Source organism: Synchiropus splendidus, chromosome 17 (genome assembly GCF_027744825.2).
Source record: "Synchiropus splendidus isolate RoL2022-P1 chromosome 17, RoL_Sspl_1.0, whole genome shotgun sequence".
Lineage (NCBI taxonomy): Eukaryota > Metazoa > Chordata > Actinopteri > Syngnathiformes > Callionymidae > Synchiropus > Synchiropus splendidus.
The window spans coordinates 20,054,950-20,078,212 of record NC_071350.1 but is presented as its reverse complement, the minus strand read 5'-3'; the positions used below and the strand labels follow the sequence as shown (position 1 = coordinate 20,078,212).

Here is a 23,263-nt window from a genome sequence, read left to right as displayed (position 1 = left end):
GTGCGCCGGCCTGGGTCCAGCTCTGCTCACACACCCTCTCGGTTTGGTGCGAAGCAAGTCCGCTGTCATGGCGGCGCGTGTGGACGAGTTTCTCCTGCAGGAGTTGGTGGATGGAGAGGGTGCAGTTGTGTCTCCCCTCCTCTTCCTCTCTGCTGTTTTCTCTCTGACCGTTTGGGAAAGCAGATGCTTGTCTTTTGTCCTTGTCTTCTGATTCCTCCCTCGCTGGTGGCCAAATGTGGAAGGTCGACCTGCCAGGACGTCACTGTGTCCCGCCTCAGTGATTGGGTTGAAGCACAGCAGGAGGTGCTGAGGGAGCGCGGCGTCCCCGGTGAGGCGCGTGGGGACGTCCGTCCTCGTGGGTCTTGTGATGAGAGCGGGCACAAAAGAGTTGCTCTGAATAAGCTCCTCTCATCTGGAGTGAGCAGAGATTCTATCTGCTTGAGCGAAATGATAATCTGCACTTTCATCCCTTCTGCCAGGCTCCCGCCAAGAATCCCGCCGTCATCAGCGCCTCACGTGGGCCTGACGGCACGGAACAATCAGATGACGATAAAGGGACTTCTGCCTCCACTGTCACAGTCAAGACAAACACGCGGAGGCCTGTTCCGCCGCGTGTAACGTATGTTAATGTGTCTCTTGCATGGAGGCGGGGGGAGCTTCCGCGGGCACAAGTGTGATCAGAAAGCCATTCTTTCTAATGGCCTGCGTGGCCTCATGCTGTTTTATTGCTGCTCAGAAAAGTTGGCTCGCAGCTTCGACTGCTGCGGAGCATGTGTGTCAACGTGAGGTGCGAAAGGATACGAGGCTTGAAGAAAGCAGAAATCCGTCTCTCCGGTTACACGAGTGAGAGTCAGGGCGCAGTGTCAGCCCTCAGGGGCCCTGTGAGAGGCCCAGCCACTGCTGTTGGTGGAGGCTCTGGAGCGCTGGAGCGCCGAACGTCTCACGCAGGAAGAGAGTGTGTTCGCTGAATGAAGACTTGTTCATCTAGAGCAGGGGCTCCGAACCTTTCTGATCAACGGAACTGACTCTTGATTCCATATTTCATCGACTGACACGTAAACAAAGCAAAACCTTGTGAAATGACACCAAACCATGGGATCAGCACAGAAAATACTTGGTCAAGGTCATGTTCATCACATTCACTAAAGAAGAAAAGAAGAAAATACACTTGATGTAAACTGAATAAAATAAATATAATAAAACCATGTCTAAATATCATAAAATTAAAATAAAAGATTTTATATAACTCCATAGAGTAAAGTGCATATGAAAGTATCTCCATAAAATGTTCTAATTCGTTTTCAAAGCTGCTCCAACAGGTGAACAGTGTGTACTGTAGGGGGCGCCACCACTGTCTTCATCATTGTTTCTTTCCAAGAACTTCTCCATAGTTGGTGACTATCACAGATGTGCAGCTGTCAAGTCACTTCACTGACTCACTGCTGCCACCATACGTGGCTCATGGGTTCAGACTCAGCCTCTCACGGCCCACAGGGCTGGAACAGGACACTTCTCGCGGCCCTCTAGGGGGCGCTGGCGGCCCTGTGGTGAAGAATCACTGCCGTAGATGATAAGGTGGCGTGTGGCAGTTGATGGTTGTTGACAGGACACTGAAGCATGAGAGCAGCTCACTGGTGTCACCGTCAGGCGGGTGGCGGCTCGGTGAGCGACGTGACAAGCCGCGGTGTGGGAAACTGGGGCGCGTGGTTCCTGGCCCAGCTCGGACAGTGTTCAGAGTGTGTGTAAAAACACAATGACAGGATTAGCATTGTCTGTCCAGCGTCCTCTCTCTGCTGTCCAGCGTGTTTATCTGACACGGTTCAGCTGCGTCCTCCTCATTTCTCTTCCTGTTGCGGCTCCACGTGGCTGTAGCTCATCAGTCAGAGCCACGTTCTCCTCCTGTCGATCAGGAAATGAAAACATTGACCGCATTTCTGACGCTGCTGGTCGGCACATGGTCCTGATGCGGTGATCTGGAGCCATGAGCCCCGCCGCCGTCTTCGTTTGATCCTGCCGTCATTGACTCCGTGGCTCCGTGTTCGTTTGTCTATATTTCGCTCTGGCCTGCCCCCCAGCCCCACCCCCAGGCTGAGGGGCAACTGGGGCGGGAGCAAATTGGGGTGTTAATCCCATCACCAGGCAGCTCTGGCTGGAGCTGGCGCACATGCATGGACAGCTCTCCAGGCAGGAGCCAGTGGTTCGCGAGCCACTGCAACGGTGATGGAAGCTTTTTCTGGCGTTTCGCCCTCACTGTGGAGGCTGCTGTGTGTTCTGTCCTGGTCCAGTGGGAGCAGGTGTGGCTCAGGAGCTCAACACACAATCACTGATGCGCTCACATCCTTCCACGTCTGAGCCGCCGCCTCCTCCCTGTAGGCAGGAAGCAGGCCGTTCCTGAGAGCTTCTGACGTGGACCTGACTATAGCGCCGCGAGGACAGCAGTGCCTGGATACATTTGACCCCAGGAGCCATTATTGTCTGGGACAAACACACATCATACCAAACACTGACAGTGTTCATGCCAGAGTCGTTCGCTGGGATGCTACATGGGTGCAGCTGAGGTCATAGGTCGATTGTGGTGTTTGACTCAACTGTCTCGGTGGCTAGCTTATGTGGACCGTCCAAACCGGGCTTGGATCAGACCCGGTTGCAGGCTGACAGAAGACTCGGGAGATGGCGCGGTGCGGGGAGCAGTTTGGTGCCTGACATTTTTAGACTGTAATTAAAGAAGAATCCCGCTGAGAGCCTCGCGTGTGGCCGCCGCTCCTGAGGACGGGTCGGTGAGTCGAGTCCTTCCCATAATTGTTTCCTCAGGCCTTGTTTTTCTCCGTCCCTCTTCCTGGTAATGAGAGGCGGAGGCTTCAGTCCTCCTGTGTTTGTCACCACAACTGAACAAATGGTGAGGCAGAGAAGCGGGTGGAGGTTGTGTTTTTGAAAGGGCCTCGCTGTTGTTTCCAAGGGAACCGCGATGCTGTGTGTTGAGGTTGCTGTGACCTCTGAATTGTAACACATTACTTTTGGCTGTGGAATCAAACTGGCTCCAATATAAGGGGATAACATCTAATCTCTCCAATTAGAGCTGCTGTTGGGGCGCCCCGCCGGGGGGCGCCCGCTACTCATGCCGCGTGCACGTCCAGCGCTTGTGAGGCTGTTGTCCTCGCTTCAAAGCATTTCTGCGGTAATAACATGATAATAATGCGCTTTCACATGACAACCTGAACAATGTGTTTGGCAACACACCTTCATCCAGCCTGAACAAACACACCGTCCTGAAGATGTACCTTTCGTTTATTGTCTTGTTTCAAAATAAAGTCAAATAAACCAAGTTTGCATTTTAGAAACCCCCAAATGTTCTGTTTTGCAGCCAAGAAGAGAAAGACGACAGCATGAAACGTAACTTGTTTTGATTTGTTTCTACGTTTGGGCCGCGAAGGGAGTGAGGAGCCTGAGTCACGCGACATGATGGCGGCCACACTTCTCTATCTATGCTAGGAGCAATAGAGAAAACTCCCTCCCAAGATGCTCGACTGAACTAATGGCCGCTGCAGTTGGTTCTGACCAGAAGCTCGCCCGGTCACAGGAAACCACAGAACCGGATCACCGCAACACAACACAATAGTTTCCCTTTTTTGTTTTTTGTTTCAACTTTTGTTTTGTTTTTCTACATTTTGTTTCAAAACAGTAAAACGAGTCAAAACTTTATTTGGTTTTGTTTTGAAACACAAAAATGAGTGAAGGAAAGGTAGACGGATTCAAATGACTCATAGAGCTTCTTCGTTGACTGATGCAGGATTTTAACTGGGTCCTTGAAATGAGCATTTCTGCCCAGCTGAGGTGGGAGAAGGTGGTGGAAGTGGGACCTCGGTTCTGTGGTGGACACACACAAGGTTTCACCCAACAAGTGAAGCACGTGTCAGGAAGGTGTTCGTCCTGCGCACCAAAGGCTTTTGATGGTTTCAGCCGGTGAATGCCATGTGGCCTTGTGGGGACCAATTCTCTGACCTTTTTGCTGGAGCCCACAAGTCTACAGGAGAGGAACCACCCAGCTCCGGGCCTGGCTGACTTTCACTTCATCCTCAAGGTTTGCAGTGCATGATGGCAGTGGCAGTGCGAGGCCGAGCCGTGAGTGACGCCATGACAGGTGACCTCAGCAGGGCCATGTGGCTGTCACCTGCGGTTGTCTCTGCTTCTGACTCAACCACCGTGGAGGAAGCAGTGAAAGGTGTATTTATAGAGTTGGAGCTCAGGTGAAAAGTGGCGTGAATGTTTAATTCCATCAGTGTTTAGTGTTGGACGCTCAGCCCCCCCCCACTTCAGTCATCATTTGGATTTCAGCTGGAGGACAGTGCTTCCTCCAGATGAAGGCAGCTTCTCTGCTTCTCCTGTTTGCCGTGGAGTGTGCTTGTTGCCATGGTGACGCGGGTTGTTACATTGAGGAATATAGATTTTCTCTGCAAAGAAATGGAGGCATTTCCTCCAAAGACAACGACATGAAGAGAGTAAAGAGGAGTTGGAGCCGCGTCCTCGGTCGCTTGAGTTGGTGTGAGGGCAGGTGAGAGTTGGGCTGCAAAGCAGCTGTCTGACGCCGCCACGCTGAAGAAGACAGATGAGACGGCCACACAAGACCCTGTCCACTTCCCAGGGTCGGAGCCAGACACACACGCACACACACACACACACCCTCGCGCACACACACGCACACACACACACACACGCACACACACACACACACACACGCACACACACACACACGCACACACACACACACACGCACGCACGCACACACACACACACACACGCACACACCCTCACGCACACACACACACACACGCACGAGGAAAAAGCCGCAGGTGGTGACTCCGGCGCCCGTGTGGATGTTCTGCTGCACTGGCAACTGAAGACTTGACTCCAGACCAGACTCCTGTGCTGCGTGTCCAGGCAGACACTCACACAGAGGTCATCTGGTGTGGCACTTCTTTTTGATGGGGTTCATCTCCTCTGCAGCCTCCACGCTTCTGTAATCCACCCCTCGCCACCACAGTTGTCTCGCGTTAGCATGCGGCGCTCACGCACGCAGACGTCTCATCTGACCTTCGGAGGTCCTTCATCCTGCCCAGTTATGGGCTTGAAGCCGACGCTCTACTCTGAGCTCCGTCCAGACGCCTCTCAAAGTTCAAGAGCTCAGGTGAGGAACCTGGCCAGACCTTCTCCGTCAAAGGTGCTGAACTTGATACGTCCTGAACTTGGTCCTCTGGTCTTCCACTGAGGACTGCGGGGTGGAAAAGTCTTCCTGGAGGAGCCTTCTTTGGAGAGGCTGATGTTGGCGCTCCACATGCTCCGGCAGCGGTGGAGGGCTCGCCTGCTCTGTGGAGCAGGAGGAAGCACGCGGGAGGCGTCTGTGGTGTGATGCGAGGGCAGCAGTGCAGTGCCCATGATGCACTGCAACAGTTGAAGCTGATGGCTGTGGTCCCACTCAGAAGCGTTTGTTGCTGAGCATTCAGCTCGCGTGTCTGCAGTTAGCAGCTGCGCCCAGGCTCCGAGCTCACTCATTGGTTGGTCGTGACTTCCTGCTGCCGCTCTGGTCTCAGACTTGCTGAGCCTCTCTGTCTATTTACTCCCATTCGGTGGATTGACTTGAGAGGCCACGGCTCAAATCAATTCACTCAACAGCCCGCGCTCAGTGGGGACCCGGTCCTCCCTGCTGCGCTCCCCGGCCTCTTCTCTGCCCCCGCCCCCTCTGTTCACATGAATTTCTAGGTCCCGCGGCATTTGTCCTGTCCTCTGCTCCCCCTCTGTTTTCAAACCCTCAAATGAACGCAGCTCGGTTTCACATCAGCGTGGCGCCGCTGCAGGCCTGCCTGGCTTCCCCACGGGGTCTTTGTTGTGTGCGACTGGAGACTCGGACCCAGCCTCCAGAGGCAGCACGTTTCCCTGCGCTGCTGCCGTCAGGTGAGCTGGAGTCACATGTTCAGACGGAGCATGAATAAAAGAGGCGAGCGGCGACGTGGGCCCATCTCTGGCTCTCTGCCGCTGCTCTGCCGCTCATGCCAGAACCTCCATGTCCCGACTTACAGGATCAGTTCTGTCCTGCTCGCTGTCAGCGCTTAGGAAACACTCTTCTGCCAACCTCTCTGTGGAAACACACGAGAGCTCAGATCATGAGTTTGGGGAAACGCGAGGCCGCTGTGTGACCTGAAGCTTCAGTCCTTCAGTACAGTACTTCTGAAGTTTACCCAAGATGGAACCAAAAAAAGAAGAAAACCACAAGGTCCCACATAATAATGCGGTTATTACATGAAGATGACCATTTGTGCGATTGTTTTTAGCGGCCCGTGGGCTGCTGGTCCTGGTCCTGGTCTCTGCAGTCTCCCGTGCTGGTGACCCCTGCATGTCGTCTCCCCAGCTTCAGCCCATCCAGGATCCTGATTGCTTGTCTCAGTCTTATCGTCTTTCACTGCTTGAATTGGATGTTTACATGGACACGTGTGGCCAACGGCTGAATTCCATTCGTTCCGGTTCTGGTGTTAGAGGTGAAAGTCTGTGTCAGGAACTGAGGCGACGGACGGACACTTGGGCTCAACGTTGTGATGCGAGGTGTTTTCTGCCTCTGCCGCTGGCTCCTGCCCTCCGTGACTCGTGAGGCAGTTATGAGTCCTGAAGACTCAGCTGGCTGAACCTCTGACAGTGAAGAAACACCACACTAACCAAAGTGAACGCTGCCACGCTGTTTTTCCTTCTCTGTCTTGGGCTCAGTAAACAAACGGAAAGTGCCATGTGGAGGGGAGAAAATGCAATTCCTCTTAGTCTTGCTGGATCCCGCCGGATGACCTCAATTCTCTGAAGGTCTGAAGAAGAGACTGGCTCCAAAATGAGATAGCCACTGTTTGGGAGGGAGGGGGCCGGAGAATAAGAGCATGACTGATGGAAAAATGTAAAAATAAACTGGCTGACTTTCAGAGTGAGTGGAGCAGACTGGGAGCACGACGCCGGCGATGGCTCCATCCCTTCTGCTGCATCGATACTGATGTTGATGCTGGGACGGCAGCAGCTTCTTCAGTAGAGTCTGAACCCGGCTTCATCGTCTGTTGCACGCGTGTGTCCCGGGGCGCTCCAGGCCTCTGACCTGGTGTTACACAGTCATTACAGTCCACTTTGTTCCTGCTCCTCTTGAAAGCAGGCATGTTGGTCGGAGCAGCAGGAAGTCCATGAAAGCTTCATGTTGAGCTCCGTATTTAAAAGGGTCTGCATGAGGAGAGGCCGCTCCCTGCATCGCTCTCCACCAGGGAGCAGCCGTGTGGTCTCTCTCTCTCTCCCTGGCTCCGCTCCGCTCCTCAAGGTTTGGATGGTTTCATCTTGGAAACGCCAGTGATTCAACCAGTGGGAGAGAAAGTGAGCTTTTCCGCTTGAGCTTGTTACAGTTTAAGGCGTCATGGTTTCTCTCATGATGCCCCACTTGCTATATAACCTGCCGGTGACGTGCTTGCTTTGATGATCCATGGTGTATTGCTGGATCGTAGGGTTGAGTGTTTAACTTTGACTTTTTGACTTGCGTTTTTTCACGGCCAAAGCAATGTCAATAAAAGATGGTAAACAAAGTGTTGGCAGCCGACGAGCCTCCCCCCTCCGTGTTGACAGCGTGGGCAGAAGAGTCCAGTCACCTGCCAGCTTCAGCAGCTGGAGCTTGGACTCTGGAGTTCACTTCAGCCTCGTGCTTTGCTCTTCGATCACAGCGTCAGTGCAGCCTCCGTGTTTGTGGCGACCGACCGGTCCTCTCCATGTCCCTCTGCTGGTCTGGAGACTGACCTTCTATTCCGCACCATCTTCCTCCGCTGGAGTCTGATGGGCCATGGATTGGTTGGTCCGTGGTCAGAGGCAGATGTTGTTCGCCGTGTGAAGGCTCGAGGAAGCCGACCTTCCTGGAACTTGAAGGCTCCTGCGAGTGCCGGCGATTAAAGCCTCCGATCCTCTCAATCTCTTTCTCTCCTCCTCAGTCTGAGCCAGACTCTCATCATGTCTTTTGTCCTGCTCCGTCGTCTTGCAATTACGGCGAGTCAGCGCGGTTCACTGCTGAAGAAAGGCTAATTTGAGGCATGTCACCGGCTCATTGCTGACACGCGGCTGCTCTTTGAAATGATATCACACGCTGGACGAGTTGCCAGGAAGCCACGCGCCTCTGTGACTCTGCTCACTGGCTTTGTTCTGCGCCGCTGGTGGCCACTCGGCTGTTTATCTGCGGTGAGGGCCACGGCGAGGAGACGCCTCCCACGTGACATCTAAGGGAAACCAATGACCTCATTATCGTGGCCAATCTGGCGCGGAAAGTCAAATCAAAGAAACAGGCAGTTTCAGGTGAACAGGAAGTGCTGCCGCTCACCTGGGCTGGACTCTTCCCAGACAGCTGGAGAGGGAAGCAGATGAGTCTGGTGATGATCTGCTGAAAATAGGTCAGACAGGTCATCCATCCATTCACTGAGGGGGCGGTGAGTGACCGGAGCCTGTCCCAGCTAGCGCGGGTGACAGGCACCTGGAGAGGTGGCCTGTCAGTCAGGGGCCATGTGACCGTGTCATGTGTCTTGTGGTTCTGAGGTGTGGTGGACCACCAAGGAGCCTGTGGGGATCAGCCTGTCCACTGCACCCTCCGGATGGAGGCGCCGCCTTCTGAAAGCAGGTGGAAGTGGTGATGTCTCTCTGAGGTCCGACCCCCGGTCGTTGAGTAGTGGAGCGTCCACTGTGATGAGCAGCAAATGATAACCCGCTCTCTCACCTTGTGGAGGAGAGGCTCGAGCTCAGGAGCGACCTTTCCTTCACCAACAGGCATGAAACTGGAGTCCCAACTCTCCAGCCTCTCTTTCTCCCATGTGCTGGTCGACCGTCAGCCATGTTGCTCTCCGTCCTGTTGTTGTTGCTGTTCTCCAGTGACAGTTGGAAGTGCAGCACTCTCAGTGTTTGCCCTGCAGCGCCTCGTAGAGGCCTGAGCTGGGAACTGCACGGTTGTCACCTGACCGGCAGGGAAAGCTCTTGTGTGGAGAAGGCCTTCTGACCCTCAGCGTCGTGAGCCCGTGGCAGCAAGTGCCTCAGCATTTGTAAATAAAACATCCCTCCTCCACTTGTGAAACACTGAGTAGACGAGGCACTGAGACGGCTGTGTGGTGTGAAGGCAGCGGGGCAGAGGGTCTTGGGGGCTTTGTGGATCTTAAGAATGGCCGGAGACATCAGCAGAATCGGCCCGAAGCCGTCTGACCGGCCGCGCGCTGTAGTCACTTGAGTGATGAAGTCGCTGCTGTACACGGGCCTGTGATGGGGCTGAGGCCGCTGAGCTTGGAGCTGCAGACAGATGGACATGAATCACAGCGCTCACTCAAGCCATTATCCACTTGGCCTTGTTAACAGCGGGGAATCAACACCTCCCGAGCCCTCACCAGCGCGTGGACCTCCACGCTTCAGCTTAGATGAAGACGGAGGCCCATTCTCTCCGACCACTGGGTGAAAACCCCCCTTTGATTTCATCGCTCTTGCAGTTTCTTCTCTCCTCTCTGGCAGTGAGTGGCTTTGAGGAGTCTGAAGAATGAAGCTGTGTTGGAGAGACGCGCGCGGCTTCTTCTTTCTGTGTTTGTGTGAGCAGAGATGGACGTGTGACGAATGAACGGCTAACCAGGGCCCCATTCCCAGACAGCACGTCCGTTTAGAGCTCTGACAGGCAGTGGCCAGGCTGAGCAGGGCGTTTGCTCTGTGTCCTGCCTGCGACTGTCCATCCACAGTCAGCAGGGCTCCCCTCCTGCACTGGACAAGAGAGTCTTGTCTCCGTTCCCCTGCATAAGCTGCAGTGTTGTCAATGCTCTCAGGCTCTGACGTTTCTCACCCGCGGTTCCACTGAATAAAAGGCCGTGGACGTGGAGTCAGAAGTTGGTTTTTGGTGGATCGCAGATCCAGCAGGGTCGATTTGGACCACACGGCGGCCACTGAGCTGACTGAGTTCTCCGCTGAGACACGAGGACGTGGAGTGATCAGAGCAGGTCCTCTGCGCTGCAGCTCCAGGAGGAGGTCTGTTCAAGGCCGGTGTGGGAGGTGTTGCGCTGTCTGCCTGCGTGACACTGGTATCGCTGAAGATCTGCCGACTAATCCAGTTGAAAAAGGCATGTTTTGTGTCTGCGGACTTCTGTATGTGCAGATACACACTTGCTCTCACTAAAGCCTCTTTATCCTTCCTTGGGGCAAAGCTTAGTGTAAACAAAGGCTGAGGCGCAGTGAATTAGCTTCAGCCTCCATGAGATCCAAGTCATTTAGCCAGTGCAAATCTGTCGAGTGGTGTTGGAGGAGGGGAGGAGTTGGAGCCAGGTGGTCCTCAACAACCAGTGGAGCGGTGGGGAGGGGTCGAGGTGGCGTCTCTTCTGACCGACTCAAGACCTCTGAGGAGGACAGGTCTGACTCTGGAGGTCGCCACTGTGTCAGGTGAAGAGGGCCGACCTTGGCTCATCTGCACTGCCCGCTCTGGGCCAGTGCCATCCCGACTTCATTCTCCTTCACTTGGCTGTAGTTACGGACTCATGTAGAAAGTGAGATGAGTGAAATGATTCAAAAATAAACTTGCAGCACACAGGAAACATGCTGTGGCAACAGCCTCAGTCGGCCTGTGCTCAGCTTGTGAGCAGTGTTGGCTGTAATTCTGACAGGTGGGGAGCATGCAGGTGTCTTGTCGTGCGTGGTGGGAGCGGTGATCATGCTGCTGACGTCAGAGGCCCAGTCAAGTGACGAGGAGAGGCAGAAAAACACCAGCGGTTAGACAGAAAGTGAGAGGCCTCCAGACTCCTGTCCAGACGGAGGCTTGCTGGGAGGAAATGAGAGAGATCAGGAGGAGGACAGCGGCCCCAGAGCAGGAAAAACAAGTAAATAGATCTTCTCTTTCTCTTCTTGTTGAAATCAATGTGTTCAGCTGCCTCTTCTCTCCGGACCCTGCTGGTGATAGCAGAACCAGGCATCGATCCAGGCTGCTGTCAGCTGGCTTCCTGGCCTGAGTGAGTCACTGCTCGTGTTGGAGCGATGCGCTCCTCAGGTGCAGGCTGAGACCTGCAGGGGGCAGAACTGAGGCCATGTCGGCCCGTCCGTAGCATATGTAGGTGTTTTGCTAGGGCTGCAACTGACCACGCTTTTCCTTGGTTTTTTTGATGAGTCGACGAGTGGCGATGACCTTTGTTTGGAGCTATTTTGAATCTGTGTTTCACCTGGAGTTGCTTATATCATCGCACCGTGATACTGCGACACCATCCATTATTGAACAAGTACAGTGCTAGCTCGGTTTTCAAACGTCACGGAATTCAAACAAATATTTACAGATTTTTTTCCTTTGGATTTCGAACGAAAATCCAGGACTCAAACGCCCCCGAAAAAAGCCGTAAAAAACGTAGCGTGCGCGGAGCGATGAGCTGACCCACCGGGCGCTCTGTTGTTGTGTCTAACGCAGCCTCTGTGTGCAGACGCGTCCCGTTAGCTCCATGTGCTGACTGTTTTCTCTTCATATTGAGGTGTCAAACCTTTCCTGTCTCCACACTGGACACATCGTCCAGGAACATGTATCAACCCCGTGGAGCATGAAACACTTGACGGAGAGCTGCGGCTCTTTAGAACGCAGCTCTTTACTGGTCCTTGAGAAGAATTTAAAATCTGGGATGGGAACTCTCTCCCACCACTCCACCATGGTGTGGAGGGCTTTGCTCGTCCGTCAGACGCGTCATCTTCACTAACAAAACCAAGGCAGACTTTTGAAGACTACGCGGCTCCAACTCCTCCGTGACTGTGACCGAGGCGCTCAGTGGGAGGTGGTGAGGCGGACACAGCTTACCTGGCAGCCCCGGCTTGATTCAAGAGAAAAGCTCGCCGTGTTTCCTGTGAAACTCACTGAACTGGAACTCTAAGAAACAGCAACAGCCGAGCTAGCAAGTCAGACGAGGTGCAGGGAACCAAGTCAGCGGCTGCAGCACAGCACAGTCCAGCGGGTCCAGCCAGGCCGTCCCTGCTGCTGCTGCTGCTGACCCTCGGTTAGTGAGACGCGAGGGGTCAGCGGGGGTCGCGCCGCTGAGGGTGGGGGCAGTAAATATCTGTAATGGCCGACCATAAATGAGGCAGGGATGAGGGGCCTGCTGTTGTCAGCAGAAAGCCAGATACTGCATCACTCTAATGGTGTCCCCAGTGGACGGTGTCTGCATCGTCTGAGGGGGCGGGGAAGCTTTTCCTCTTTAACAAGCTGTGGCCAACCGTGACGCGCCGGACCTCAGCGCCAGCCTGAGCGCTGCGTTGGTCCGCTGTCGTCCTCCTCGGATATTTGTGAGCCTTTAAGTGAATGGAGCGTCTCCTGCTGGTCTCCTCCTGACACGCCGCTCGAATGTGCGGCACAGTGCTGATGCCGCTTCCTCTCCCTCCCAGGATATTGAACAGCGTCAGCTGAAAGAGCGTATCTGGACCCCAGAGACAAGTTTGAGCTTAAGAGCTTTCGTGTTGGACACGATGTGCCTTCGCTGCAGAGCAAAGCTGCGATGAAGCCCAGGCGCACATTAAAGTTTGAAGCCGGATGACAGGTTCACTCTTGTTCAGCGGAGCGGCGGACGCTGCGAGCTCTGCAGCCCTCAGGAGCTGGAGCCAACCACAGGACTGAGGAGGTGTGTCCTCTGATCAGGCTCTCCAACTGGGACCGCTGCTGCAGACCAGCGTGCGCCCAGTGACGGCGCTACATCCACAGCGTGGAAGGAAGAGCAACTAGAAGAGCTGCCATCTGAAGGGAACTATTGGAGCTGGCTGATGTTGAGGAGCTGCTTTCTCTTCAGATGTGGGGGGGCGGAGTCACGCAGAGGAGAGAGGACGGTCGGGTTTCAGACCACAGAGAGGAGACGCTAGTCAGCTGAGGGGATGAAGAGTGGAGTCAGTGGAGAAGAAACCTGAAGACGGTGGCCTCCAGTGGACAAAAGTCACTCTCACCACAGACGGATTCAGGAGCCTCATCCATCCGTGTGAGACAGGAGCCATGTTTGTCAAAGTTGCTCCAAGTTCTCAGTGGTGTCATGTGACTTCAGTGACTCGAGTCAGTCGACTTGCTGGAAGATTCTGGATCTCTATCTGACTTGAGGATTCTGTCCAACACAAAGAGTCCAGTTCAAAGACCGCTGAAAGGTTCCATTCCTCCATGTGAATATTTTTTAAGCGCTGTGTGGCCCTCCTGTCCTGCTACCTGGCGCCTCCCCTGGTCACCGTCAGTGTAGCGACAGTCCCGGGTGATGTAAGGCACCTCTTCCCTCCAGTTGTGTTGCTGTCAGTGTGAGGGCAGCTGACGTCCGACGACGTAAACGCTGTTTCGTTCAGCGGCCGGCTGCCAGCGCGGCTCCCTCATGGCTCATCATCCTGTTTGCCAGCAGCCTCATCATTACCCATTTCCCGTGGCAGCGCCTGTCACTCACAGAGTCCGAGACGACGGAGAAAGGCATGTTGTGTGCAATCATCTCTGTCCCCCCGCCAGTGTGGCGGCGGCTCCGTGACTGAGCAGGCTCTCAGATTAGCGCCACATCAACCAGCGCCTCAGCCTGAATGAGCCATTTCATGTGGCGTCTCAGCGACCTGGGCGCTGGTGCCTTCACTTCTGCCCTGCATTTTAAGGCATTTCTGAGGACAAAGCAGCCCATAGTTCAGGGATGCTCCGATCTCAGCCTGATGCCGTGTTTTTCAGTTGAGTCCTTTTGACAGAACAGTTGCTGCATGCTGCATCTCACACTCCCGACTGCTGCCAACAACCAGTGAGGCCCTGCTGTCTTCTGACAGAGGCATCCCGGGTTCAAGACCAGAAACCAGAACAGGGAGCTCCCTGAGCAAGTGTGAGCCACTGAAGCGTCTGTTGGTGGCTTGGTTCCGTTCCTCTCCACCCTGAACTCTGCTGCTCACTGAGGTCACTCACCTGTGACTGCATGGTGTTGCGGTGTAGCGAGACGCCGACAACGGTCACCAGAGCACAGCAGCGTAGGTGGTGACGGCGTGCTCGCTCGGCGCTGGCTGCAGATGGAGGAGCCTTCAGCGGCTGCAGGGAGTCCGTCCTGTGCGAGGGAAACCCTGGAAGCAGAAGCTGCGACTGCCACCCACATTAACGCTGCATTTTATATGTAAATCAGAGTTTATAGCTGACATTCGCATTAGCCTAAGCATTTATCATCCGGCTTCCTCCAGCACATCATTTGCATTTACTCTCTGGGCTCTTCGTTTTCTGCTCTAACAAGGAGATTATTCCTCTCTGTGGAGAGACCAGGTCCCCGACTGACCAGGCCCTTCGGTGCACATGCGTGGATCGCCGGTGTTTACCATGCAAAAGAAGTGGGAATCTTCTGGAACTAGTGGCTGGCGGAGCATTGTTCTTCAGTGTTGTTCCGGTTTATCATCTGGATAAAGAAGCGGTGCAGGGGACAAGTGCTTCATCTGGAGAAGAGTGCTTCATCTGGGCTGCGTCCCACTTGATCACATGACCCCTTCAAACCCAGGAAGCTCCGGAGCTGACTTGAAACCAAGTGGGAAGATGAAGTGTGGAGAGATGTCCAGGAGACCACAGGACTTGATTGGTTTCACCAAACCAAGTGAGATGATCAGCACCGATGCAAGAGGTTGCAGAAACGCTGGAGCTGGCATTTCCAAAACGTTGTCTCCAACACTGGATATGCAGCAAACATGACACAGCACGGCAGCCAATGACACGCCGTCTTTACGCATGACCTCATCAAGCTCACGACCCAGTGCTGGTGTTAGAGGAGGAGTGGGACGCAGCTGAGTCACACACAGGAGGGCTCTGTCCAGGTCCGGGTCCGTATGGAAGGTAGAGCATCAATGGGCCTGAACAACACCGCGGTGAATGAACGCTGTTCCCCGAGTGTCGTCCTGAGAGCAGCACCTCTACTCTATTCTGGACACCGATGAACACACAACCGGGCAGACGAAACCCAAACGTGAGGCTCGCTTTGGACTTTCACTGGACTCTCAATCATGCGGTTCTGGCCGCTGCCCAGCAGAGGACTCCATTCATGATGAGCCACATTGGCGCCACCATGGTTTGTTGTAGCAGCAGGCCCAGTTGGCAGCAGAGGTCTGTGAGTCCCAGCTGTGGGAAGGGAAACATGGAACCAACCCAGACTCACCAGTCAGGAGCCCAGAATCCAGTCCAGAGTCTGACTGCTGTCCGTGTGTCCTAACACCGCTCCAACGGTGTCACAGCAAGGAACACGCAGGTGCCTGTGAGGACCGTCCCCCAGCAGATGTTCTTTGGCCCGGAGCCAGCCAGCAGTGTGTGGGTGCTAACATCAACACGGAGGAGAGGCAAAGTCAGACCTCATGATGCGGATGCAAATGATGATGAGGGCTGAGAAGGAAAGCTGCCCAGAGAGAAGTGGAAAGTTTTCTCCCTGCCAGATGGAAGAGCAGTTGGCTTCTCTCTCATTACTGCGGGATGGATCTTTCTTCATCGCTACACACACACACACACACACACACACAGACACGTGCCACGGACGCACACGCAGCCACTTGTTGACTCTCCTCACCACCTGCCCAGCACCAGTCGCTCCCGCCGTCACTGCGTGGGGAGGAAGGAGGAGCGTTCCTGCAGCCCGACTCTGGGCCCCTGCCGTCCGACTCTGGGCCCCTGCAGCCCGACTCTGGGCCCCTGCAGCCCGACTCTGGGCCCCTGCAGCCCGACTCTGGGCCCCTGCAGTCCGACTCTGGGCCCATGCAGCCTGATTCTGGGCCCCTGCAGTCCGACTCTGGGCCCCTGCAGTCTGACTCTGGGCCCCTGCAGTCCGACTCTGGGACCCTGCAGCCCGATTCTGGGCCCCTGCAGTCTGACTCTGGGCCCCTGCAGCCCGACTCTGGGCCCCTGCAGTCTGACTCTGGGCCCCTGCAGCCCGACTGAAGGTGGATTGTGAAGGATGAGAAGGTTGAAGGTTGGCTGCAGAGTTTCTCCCTCCTCCCTGCAACACTCTTGTTTTCTGCTGTCAGACACTGCTCTGTGGTCTGTTCTTGGCTCCTGAACGTGCTGAGTCCAGTCCGTGTGCGGGCGGCTCCACTGCTGGGGGCCACCACGATGACGGTTCTGGCCGCTGCTCTGCTTTCAAATGTGTTGCTTCTGGATCGGCTCGACCTTCAAGGTCATTAGAAAAGTAGGTTTGAGGCGAGAGTCAAAGTGCGAGTGAAAACAGACAAGAATGCGAATTGGAGAAAACTTGAGTTTGGGATCCATGAAGTCCGTCTGTCCTTGGCTTAAAAAGCTGAGCAGGACCTGTGGTTCTGTCAGTTAAGTCGGTCTGAGGTCGTCCGTCACGTGAGCCTTCATTAGATCAGCGCCAGAGAGGGAGGAGCCTGGATCTCCTGCCCAGCATCAGAGTTTGGATGATGAAATGCTCAGTTCTGAAACCCGCGGTGGTTTGCTGAGCCTCACGGCAGCTGGAAGACGCGGAGGAGTCTGAGGAGACCAGAGGCTGAAGATGCTGCAGAGCCACCACAAGTCTGACCTGAGTCAGGTTAGAACTCCACGGAGAGTGGAGTCTCTCGTCGCTCGACTCACAGCCGGCGGCGTTGGTTCCGTGGAGCCGTGCACTCGCATCCTCAACTCAATTACTGCTGAATGGAGCAGAGCTCTCCGGTGGGAGCTGCGGAAACAGGAAGTGGTCAGGAGGCTGGGTGTGAGGAGGGAACGGCCAATCCCTAATTCAATCGGCTAAACCTCGGCAAGGAGCCCCTGGCGGCTCCAGCAGCGGAGGCAGAGCAGGCGGCTCCAGCAGCGGAGGCAGGGCAGGCGGCTCCAGCAGCGGAGGCAGGGCAGGCGGCTCCAGCAGCGGAGGCAGAGCAGGCGGCTCAGTCTCACCCAGACGCTTCTCACCTGACACCTTCCATCAGACCAGCCTGAGCTCCACCTGACTGTGAGGAAGTTTAAAACTGACCCCGTCTAAAAATAGCACGGGGCCCAGCACAGAGCCCTGGTGCCCGAGTGCCAGGCAGACTGGAGCGAGTCGGTCTGAGGTCAGAGGGAAGGCACCGCTGTGGGTTTGCCGCAGGAGAATCGGCCGTGTTCACCTGCGCCTGCTTCTGAAACGCTCCGTGTTGGTGGGCTGACCTGACTCCAGGTGCTGCGTCCTCCTGCTAGATGGACAGACCATGGCCACCTCAGCCCTGCGAGCGAGTGGCCTGGAGCTCTGAGCAGTGGGATTACCGCCGTCATGACCCTGGAGAGTCCGTGTGGAGAGTCCGGAGCCTGGTGCCTGGTGACAGGAGCTCCCCTCACTGCACGCTTGAAGCTGAACCCCAACTGAGACTGGGATTTTAAAGTCAGGAGTCAGGTGTGCTGTGGACCAGCTGAGTGCTGCGCTGTGCAGTGCTCAGGTGGAGTGTGATGTTGGGGGCGGACATTTAACAGATGGCGCCAGCTCCCTCCCTGGATAGCAGTGTTCAATTATCTGTGTCCAATTTGCACCTCTGGCAAAGGGTGAGACAAACACGAGGAGAGGAACGTCAGGCAGCGTCGGAACAAATGACAGCGAGGAGCCTGGTGGGTGTTTAAGAGAGGGAAATACTTCCTTTTACAAATGAGAGCGCCGCGTCGCTCTGATTCTGCCCCGGAAGTCAAAGCCTGCCCCAACATCAGAGTGGTCCTCACAGGTTCTCTGAGGCGCTCCTCTGCCTTGGTTCACATCAACACATGCAGGTCCCCGTGAGGTGATGGAGGGCACACTCTCACAGGCAGCGCTAATGCTAGGAGCCGCCATCAGTCAGGGACCATCAACAAATTCTAAAGCCTCAAAGTCTGAGTGACATCTTCAATAAGGCCATGGAAAACAAGCATTTTAGTTCCTGGCTCCCATCATGGACAGAAGTGAGAAGATCATGTGGAGCTGTTGGTCCAAGGAGACGTCTGGACGATGGATGAGAGCAGGAGGCTCGGCTGGCCTGGACCCACTGCAGCGGCTTCATGAAGAGCCCACTTCACTGCACTCTCCTCCACTTCCTGCCCCACTTTGCCTCAGTGTGTTTTATTTATGGGAATGTGCTTCTCTGGCGAGCTTGAGGGAGAATGTCCTCCCCGGAGCTGCATGAATAATGGAGGACGCAGTATAAATGGAGTAAACGCTTCAACACGGAGACGGAGCAGATAAACGCGTCCGGTTGGTCATTTAAGGTTTGCGCCTCTGTTTGCTCTCCCTCCACCGTCGGCTCCTCCGAGGGCCGGGAACACGTCTCTGGCTGGTCACTCATCCCTCCCTGAACTGTCCTGTGAAGGTGCCGGAGCAACAGTCGCCGTCCTGATGTTCACAGAGAACAACACGCTTGTGTTGTGATGCATCTCAAATCTTTGCATTATTTCCAACCTCTCTCTGGCCCAGCGTCGTACGCTGAACACTAGAAATCTTGACGTTCTGGACTGGGACCTCTGTAGCGCTTGGCTATAGATGAGTGTTTTGATGTGAAATGTCTCCCCCGCCTGGTGGGGGCCGGGATTGGCTGGAAGAAAGGGAAGGGGATGAGCCCACTTTTGTGTCCCTCCGTTGGTGTTGTGAGCTTAAATAAGACACACAGTTGTTGGAGCACTTTGAAGAGCTTCCCGGTGGAAAGGTCCGCTCCCGTCTGTGCCGGCCCCAGACACCATCCCAAAATAGACCCGACCACAAAGGCGCGAGGCACCTGAGACTGAGGCTGCGCCGCCTGTGGCCCAGCGCTCCCCTGAGGCCGAGGTCAGGGGTCACCCCTCCACACAGGGACACGCGGAGCTGACCCGCTCTCCTGCCGCGGCGCTCTTGTGCTCTGACCTTTGAATAATTCAGTCCAAACATAACACTCTGACACACATTTGGGATCAACGGCCACGGGGCGGCTGGTTTGCTGACGCCACTTGTTCTTCTGCTGCCTGCGAGAAGACAGAGGCAGAGCGGCTGTTTTAGAACCTGTCTGGGGCTGGAGGAACTCACGACTGCATTTTGATCCGCCAAGAAGACGAGTGATCTCCATCAGCGAAGCCGAGGTCGGGAGAGAAACCAGTCCCTCCCCCTGACATCGTGCGTCCCACACTTTAGAGTTTGATTTCACTGTGAAGAACAGTCCGACCCGGGACCTTTCGGAGGTCTTTCCTGGGAGCCTCTGGAAGACAGCACCCTAGGAGGGTTTGGATCTGGGCCTCTGGGGCACCATGTACGGAGCCGGGCTTGCGTGTGCTGAGGAGAGCAGCTTTGCCTCGCGTTCGCCCGCCTCGCTCCCGTGCTCCGCCTTTGAAGAAGGGCTGGTGAGCAGCATCTGTCAGCATGGAGCCTCACCTTTTCAAACGTTCATTTGAGCAGGCCATGGAAACAAGAGGCCTCTGCAGAGTTATGGGCTGGAACACGACTGTCCATCATCCCCCAGCAGGCTGGCGTCCTCGCTGTCGCAGAGTGAGGAGGCTTTTGAGGGTGTCCATCACCCTGAAGCAATCGCTCCTGAGCTGCTTCTGCTCGGGCGGATTTATGAGTCACTGTCTGGTGTTGTGTGGGAATTGATATGTGCTTGTGAGTCTTTGTGAGGACCGTGAACAAATCTCCTGGACCTAAAGGAACCATTCAAGACTAATGTGCACGAAGATGGACGTTCAACCATGGGACATTTTCACCGGAACCTTTGGCGCCTGACGGACTGAACCTGGTCCTCCCTCTCCTCTGGCTGAGCCCAGAACCTGCAGGAAGTGTGTCTACACCCGTCCGTCCTTCCACAGTCACATTCTTGAAACACTGCCCCCTGCAGAGCGCCAAGCTGCTCGGCTCTCTCAAAACAATACCGTTGCCCTACAGCTATTCTGATGCTGGAATGGGTCTGTAGGTGGCAGTGGTGGTCCGGAACTGTCTTGCAGGAGTGGATGGTGGCTTAGCTCTCACCACATGGTCCGGGGGTCATCACTGTTCCTCCCCAATGTTTCACTGAAGTCTCAAAAAAAACCCTATAAATTCTAAGGTTACTTTGGAAATAAATAGACAAACATTGTCGCATCCTCTTTGGTGTAGGAAACAAAGTGTCTACCAAGAATAAAATCCCATCATGAAGTCCCTTTTTATTTACTGTCGAGTCTCCACCAGACCTCTGTTGTCCGAGTCTGAGGAAGGACGTCTGGAAAATGCCAGTGTGATGGCTGTGTTGGTCAAGTCCAGTGGATCTCTGAATTCACCGCTGAAGACACCCAGAACAAACAAGCCACTCTCCAGAACAACGCGGGCCCCAACACGGCGCTCAGGCAGCGGCTGGGTGGCGAGGCACGGCGCGGCTCCAGCTGTGGAGCGAATGATCCGTTAGTGAAAGTGAGCACCAGAAGGGCTGGAGGTTTTCGTGTCAGTTGCTTGGTAACGCACGGCGGCTGCAGAGTGAGCGGCGCTTCTCTGTTCCGCCCTGCGCCTCAGCGGATTTTCAAGTCAGCGGTGGAGGTTTCACACAGCCGTCAGTGTCAGGACGCCGCGCGCAGGTGTCGTCTGTGACACGCTGTTTAATGCTCATGATCTGGATCAACACGTCAGCGGGTGTCAAATTGCCTTGAACAACACCCGTTCCTCCCTCTCGTCTTCTCTCCCGCACACAAGCGCCGGTGCTGCCCAGGGCAGTTGTGGGTCGTCACCACGAGTTGTGTTGGGTCAGAGCTAACGTCCCGACTCTGCCGGTCGCGGCTGCTCTTTCCCAGTCACTTGTGAGGTTTCAAACGTGGGTGAAATGCGGCTGCTTTCACTGCCATCGATGATGCGATCCGAGCTCAGTCAGTGATGGAGCGCCAAGGATGAAGCTGAAAGAATGTGACTCACCTTTGAGTCTGCTGTGAGTGGCTGGTGCTGGCGCTGGCTCACCTGACGCAGCAGCCGCTGGAGCTTCTCTGCCGTGCCTCTGCTCCTCCAGAGACCATGACCCCGGGTCACTGAGGTCTGCTGATGTTGAGGAGACGGCGTGAGCTTGGGCTGCTGTTGCCGGGCGACGTCCTTGATGTTGTCGGATGATGCTGGGATGAACTCAGACCTGGCAAGACCTGGCAACTGAACTGTAAACTAAAACCTCGGCTCCGCCCAGAGCTGGACTGGGTTTTCAGATGCAGGTGCTGGTGGGCTGATGGCGAGGAAGTGAGAGTGCAACGGCGCCGGTCCTCTGCTTCATGCCCTCATCCGACTGTGTGAGTCCGCTCCTCTGCAGGTCCATGACACGTTTCCCTCTCTTCCGTCTCTGTCTTGTGGCATGTGGCAAAACATGGCTTTACTTCCTCACATAGATGGACCGAACTGCTTCAGCTGGTTTCTCCTCTTGCGAGTGTTTCCGTGCTCTCACGCTGAAGAAGCTTCCAAGCTCAGAAGGTGACCCTGGGGTTTGTTGTTGAAGTTGGCGACGGAGCCTTCAGTCATGACTTGTGTGAGTCGGCTGCGTCTCCATGTGTTCCGTGGTTTCCTTCCTGGTCGAACTCAGTAAGAAGCGACTGTAGCGTCCTCATTCACTGACAAGATCTTCGTGCCAGGACGGGACCATCCCGTCTGTTCCCGCGGCGGCGCCACGCTCCTCCTCCCTCTGTTGTCTAACCATTGACTCCATGTCTTGTGTCTCTGTCCTTCTCTCCCTCCTGCTCTCGGGCTTCTGCCTCTGCCCTTGTCCGTCCTCTTGTCTGCTCTGGTGCTGCAGTGGTGGCTTCCAAAGGCAAAGTCCGAGGTGAGTGGTGGCGGCGATGCTCCCAGTAGCTCCTCCACACATTAGACCGAGCGTCTGTCACGTCTTAGGCTAGAAGACAGTAGTTAGAATCACAGCTTCAAAATGTGACCATGAACTCACCAAGTGCTAGTCTAACTTGAGAGTCCATCCACTGGAGATACATGTCACGGGCTGGTGATCACATGGATGCGTTTGTTCTCAACACAGGCATCTTGTTAGCGCCTGCTAGCTTAGCTTGGTGCCGCTAGCATCATTGATGAGCTGCACCTTTTAGACATTAGATCTTTAAAGTGACAGAGCAGATGTTGTCCAGTCACCTGTGCTGTGTCCTTCACCGTCGTCATCATCATCATCATGTCTGCCTCTGTGATGTCTGTGTCACTTCGCTGTAGCTCGTCTCTGCCTCCAGGCCCACGACCTTGAAACGACCCTCTTTGTTTGCTCTTGTGTGTCTTGAATCTGAAAACAATTGACTTCAGTCTAAAAATAAAAAACAACTTCAGACAGAAGCCATTGCTGCCTTCGCTGGCGCTGCCGTCATTGATCGGGTCGGAACCAGAGGCTGTCTGTGTTTGGGGCCAGAGATGCGCCGCTCCTCGCTGAGCACTTTCGCTGCTGCACCCGCTAATGAGTTGCCAGCGCCAGTCGGAACAGTGAGGAAAGTTTGATGGATGATGCAGAGAAAAGTTTAGCCCGACTGACGCAGGATCAGCTGTGACTGTAATGACACTGCTGTGGCCAGAGAAGTCGGTGCGACACCGTTCCTCCAGTCCTCTGCTGAATGAGCGGGGTCCGGTTCTGTTGACGTGGTCCCTCCTCGTCTGTAGCAGCGAGCTACGGCCCAAACGCAGGTGCCTGCCCCCTCACCCTTCATGTCCTTCTGTGGGACTCCCTTCCCTCCCAGCTGTTCATGAGCTGAATATGGAGGTCTTCACTCCAAACACTGCCCTGTAGCAGTTTCCATACCTTCTGATCCAGTTCCAGTTTCCTGGGTTTCATTGAGTGATAAAAGCTGTGGTTTGGGGCCTCAGCTGGTCGGTGCAGTTCTTCCTTGTGCCTCTGTAAGGACCGGCAGAGCCCTGACTCCCGCCTCAGAGTGCTGTGTGAGGAGGACGTGCTGGCGGATAGAAAGGCTCCAACCTGAGCTGCAGGTGAGGAAGTTTCCCCGCCGCCACACTGACCACTGAGGAGGCTCGGCGCTCGCTGTGGTTTCGCTCCTCTGCCAGCAGCGGTCCCACCACTTCCACGTTAGATGAACCACGCGTTGTGATTGGCTGGTCTTCAGCAATTCATTCCAGCTGAAGGTGTGGTGAGCAGCATTTCTCAGGGTATTAACATAATAAATGTGAATGTCAAACATTTCATGCAACTATCTACTGTCAAACAAAAATAAAAACAAAGCCCCGTAGATGTCAGCCAATCACGAGGCCTGGTTCCTCAGACTGCGGAGAGCAGGCTCTAAGCTTGGAGGGCGTCTGCAAAACATGAAAAAATGGACGCCCGATTCTCGACAGTAGCTTGGCTGCCAGATTCTGCTGGTGTATGGCGGCATCTGGCGACCAAGCTACAT

At 55.0% G+C, this 23,263-nt stretch overlaps 1 protein-coding gene across 3 annotated transcripts in view; it reads left to right on the top strand.

Moving 5' to 3' along the window:
- Positions 1 to 23,263, top strand: part of cadm2a (cell adhesion molecule 2a) — a 101,732-nt gene that overhangs the window by 55,400 nt on the left and 23,069 nt on the right. For 2 of the 3 annotated variants that reach the window (XM_053847546.1, XM_053847548.1), the window contains exon 2: positions 21,667 to 21,693. The exons of the other annotated variant lie outside the window; for it this stretch is intronic. In XM_053847546.1, the coding sequence (XP_053703521.1) occupies positions 21,667 to 21,693 (27 nt within the window). The remainder of the gene's footprint in view (positions 1 to 21,666; positions 21,694 to 23,263) is intronic. 3 annotated transcript variants of the gene reach the window in all.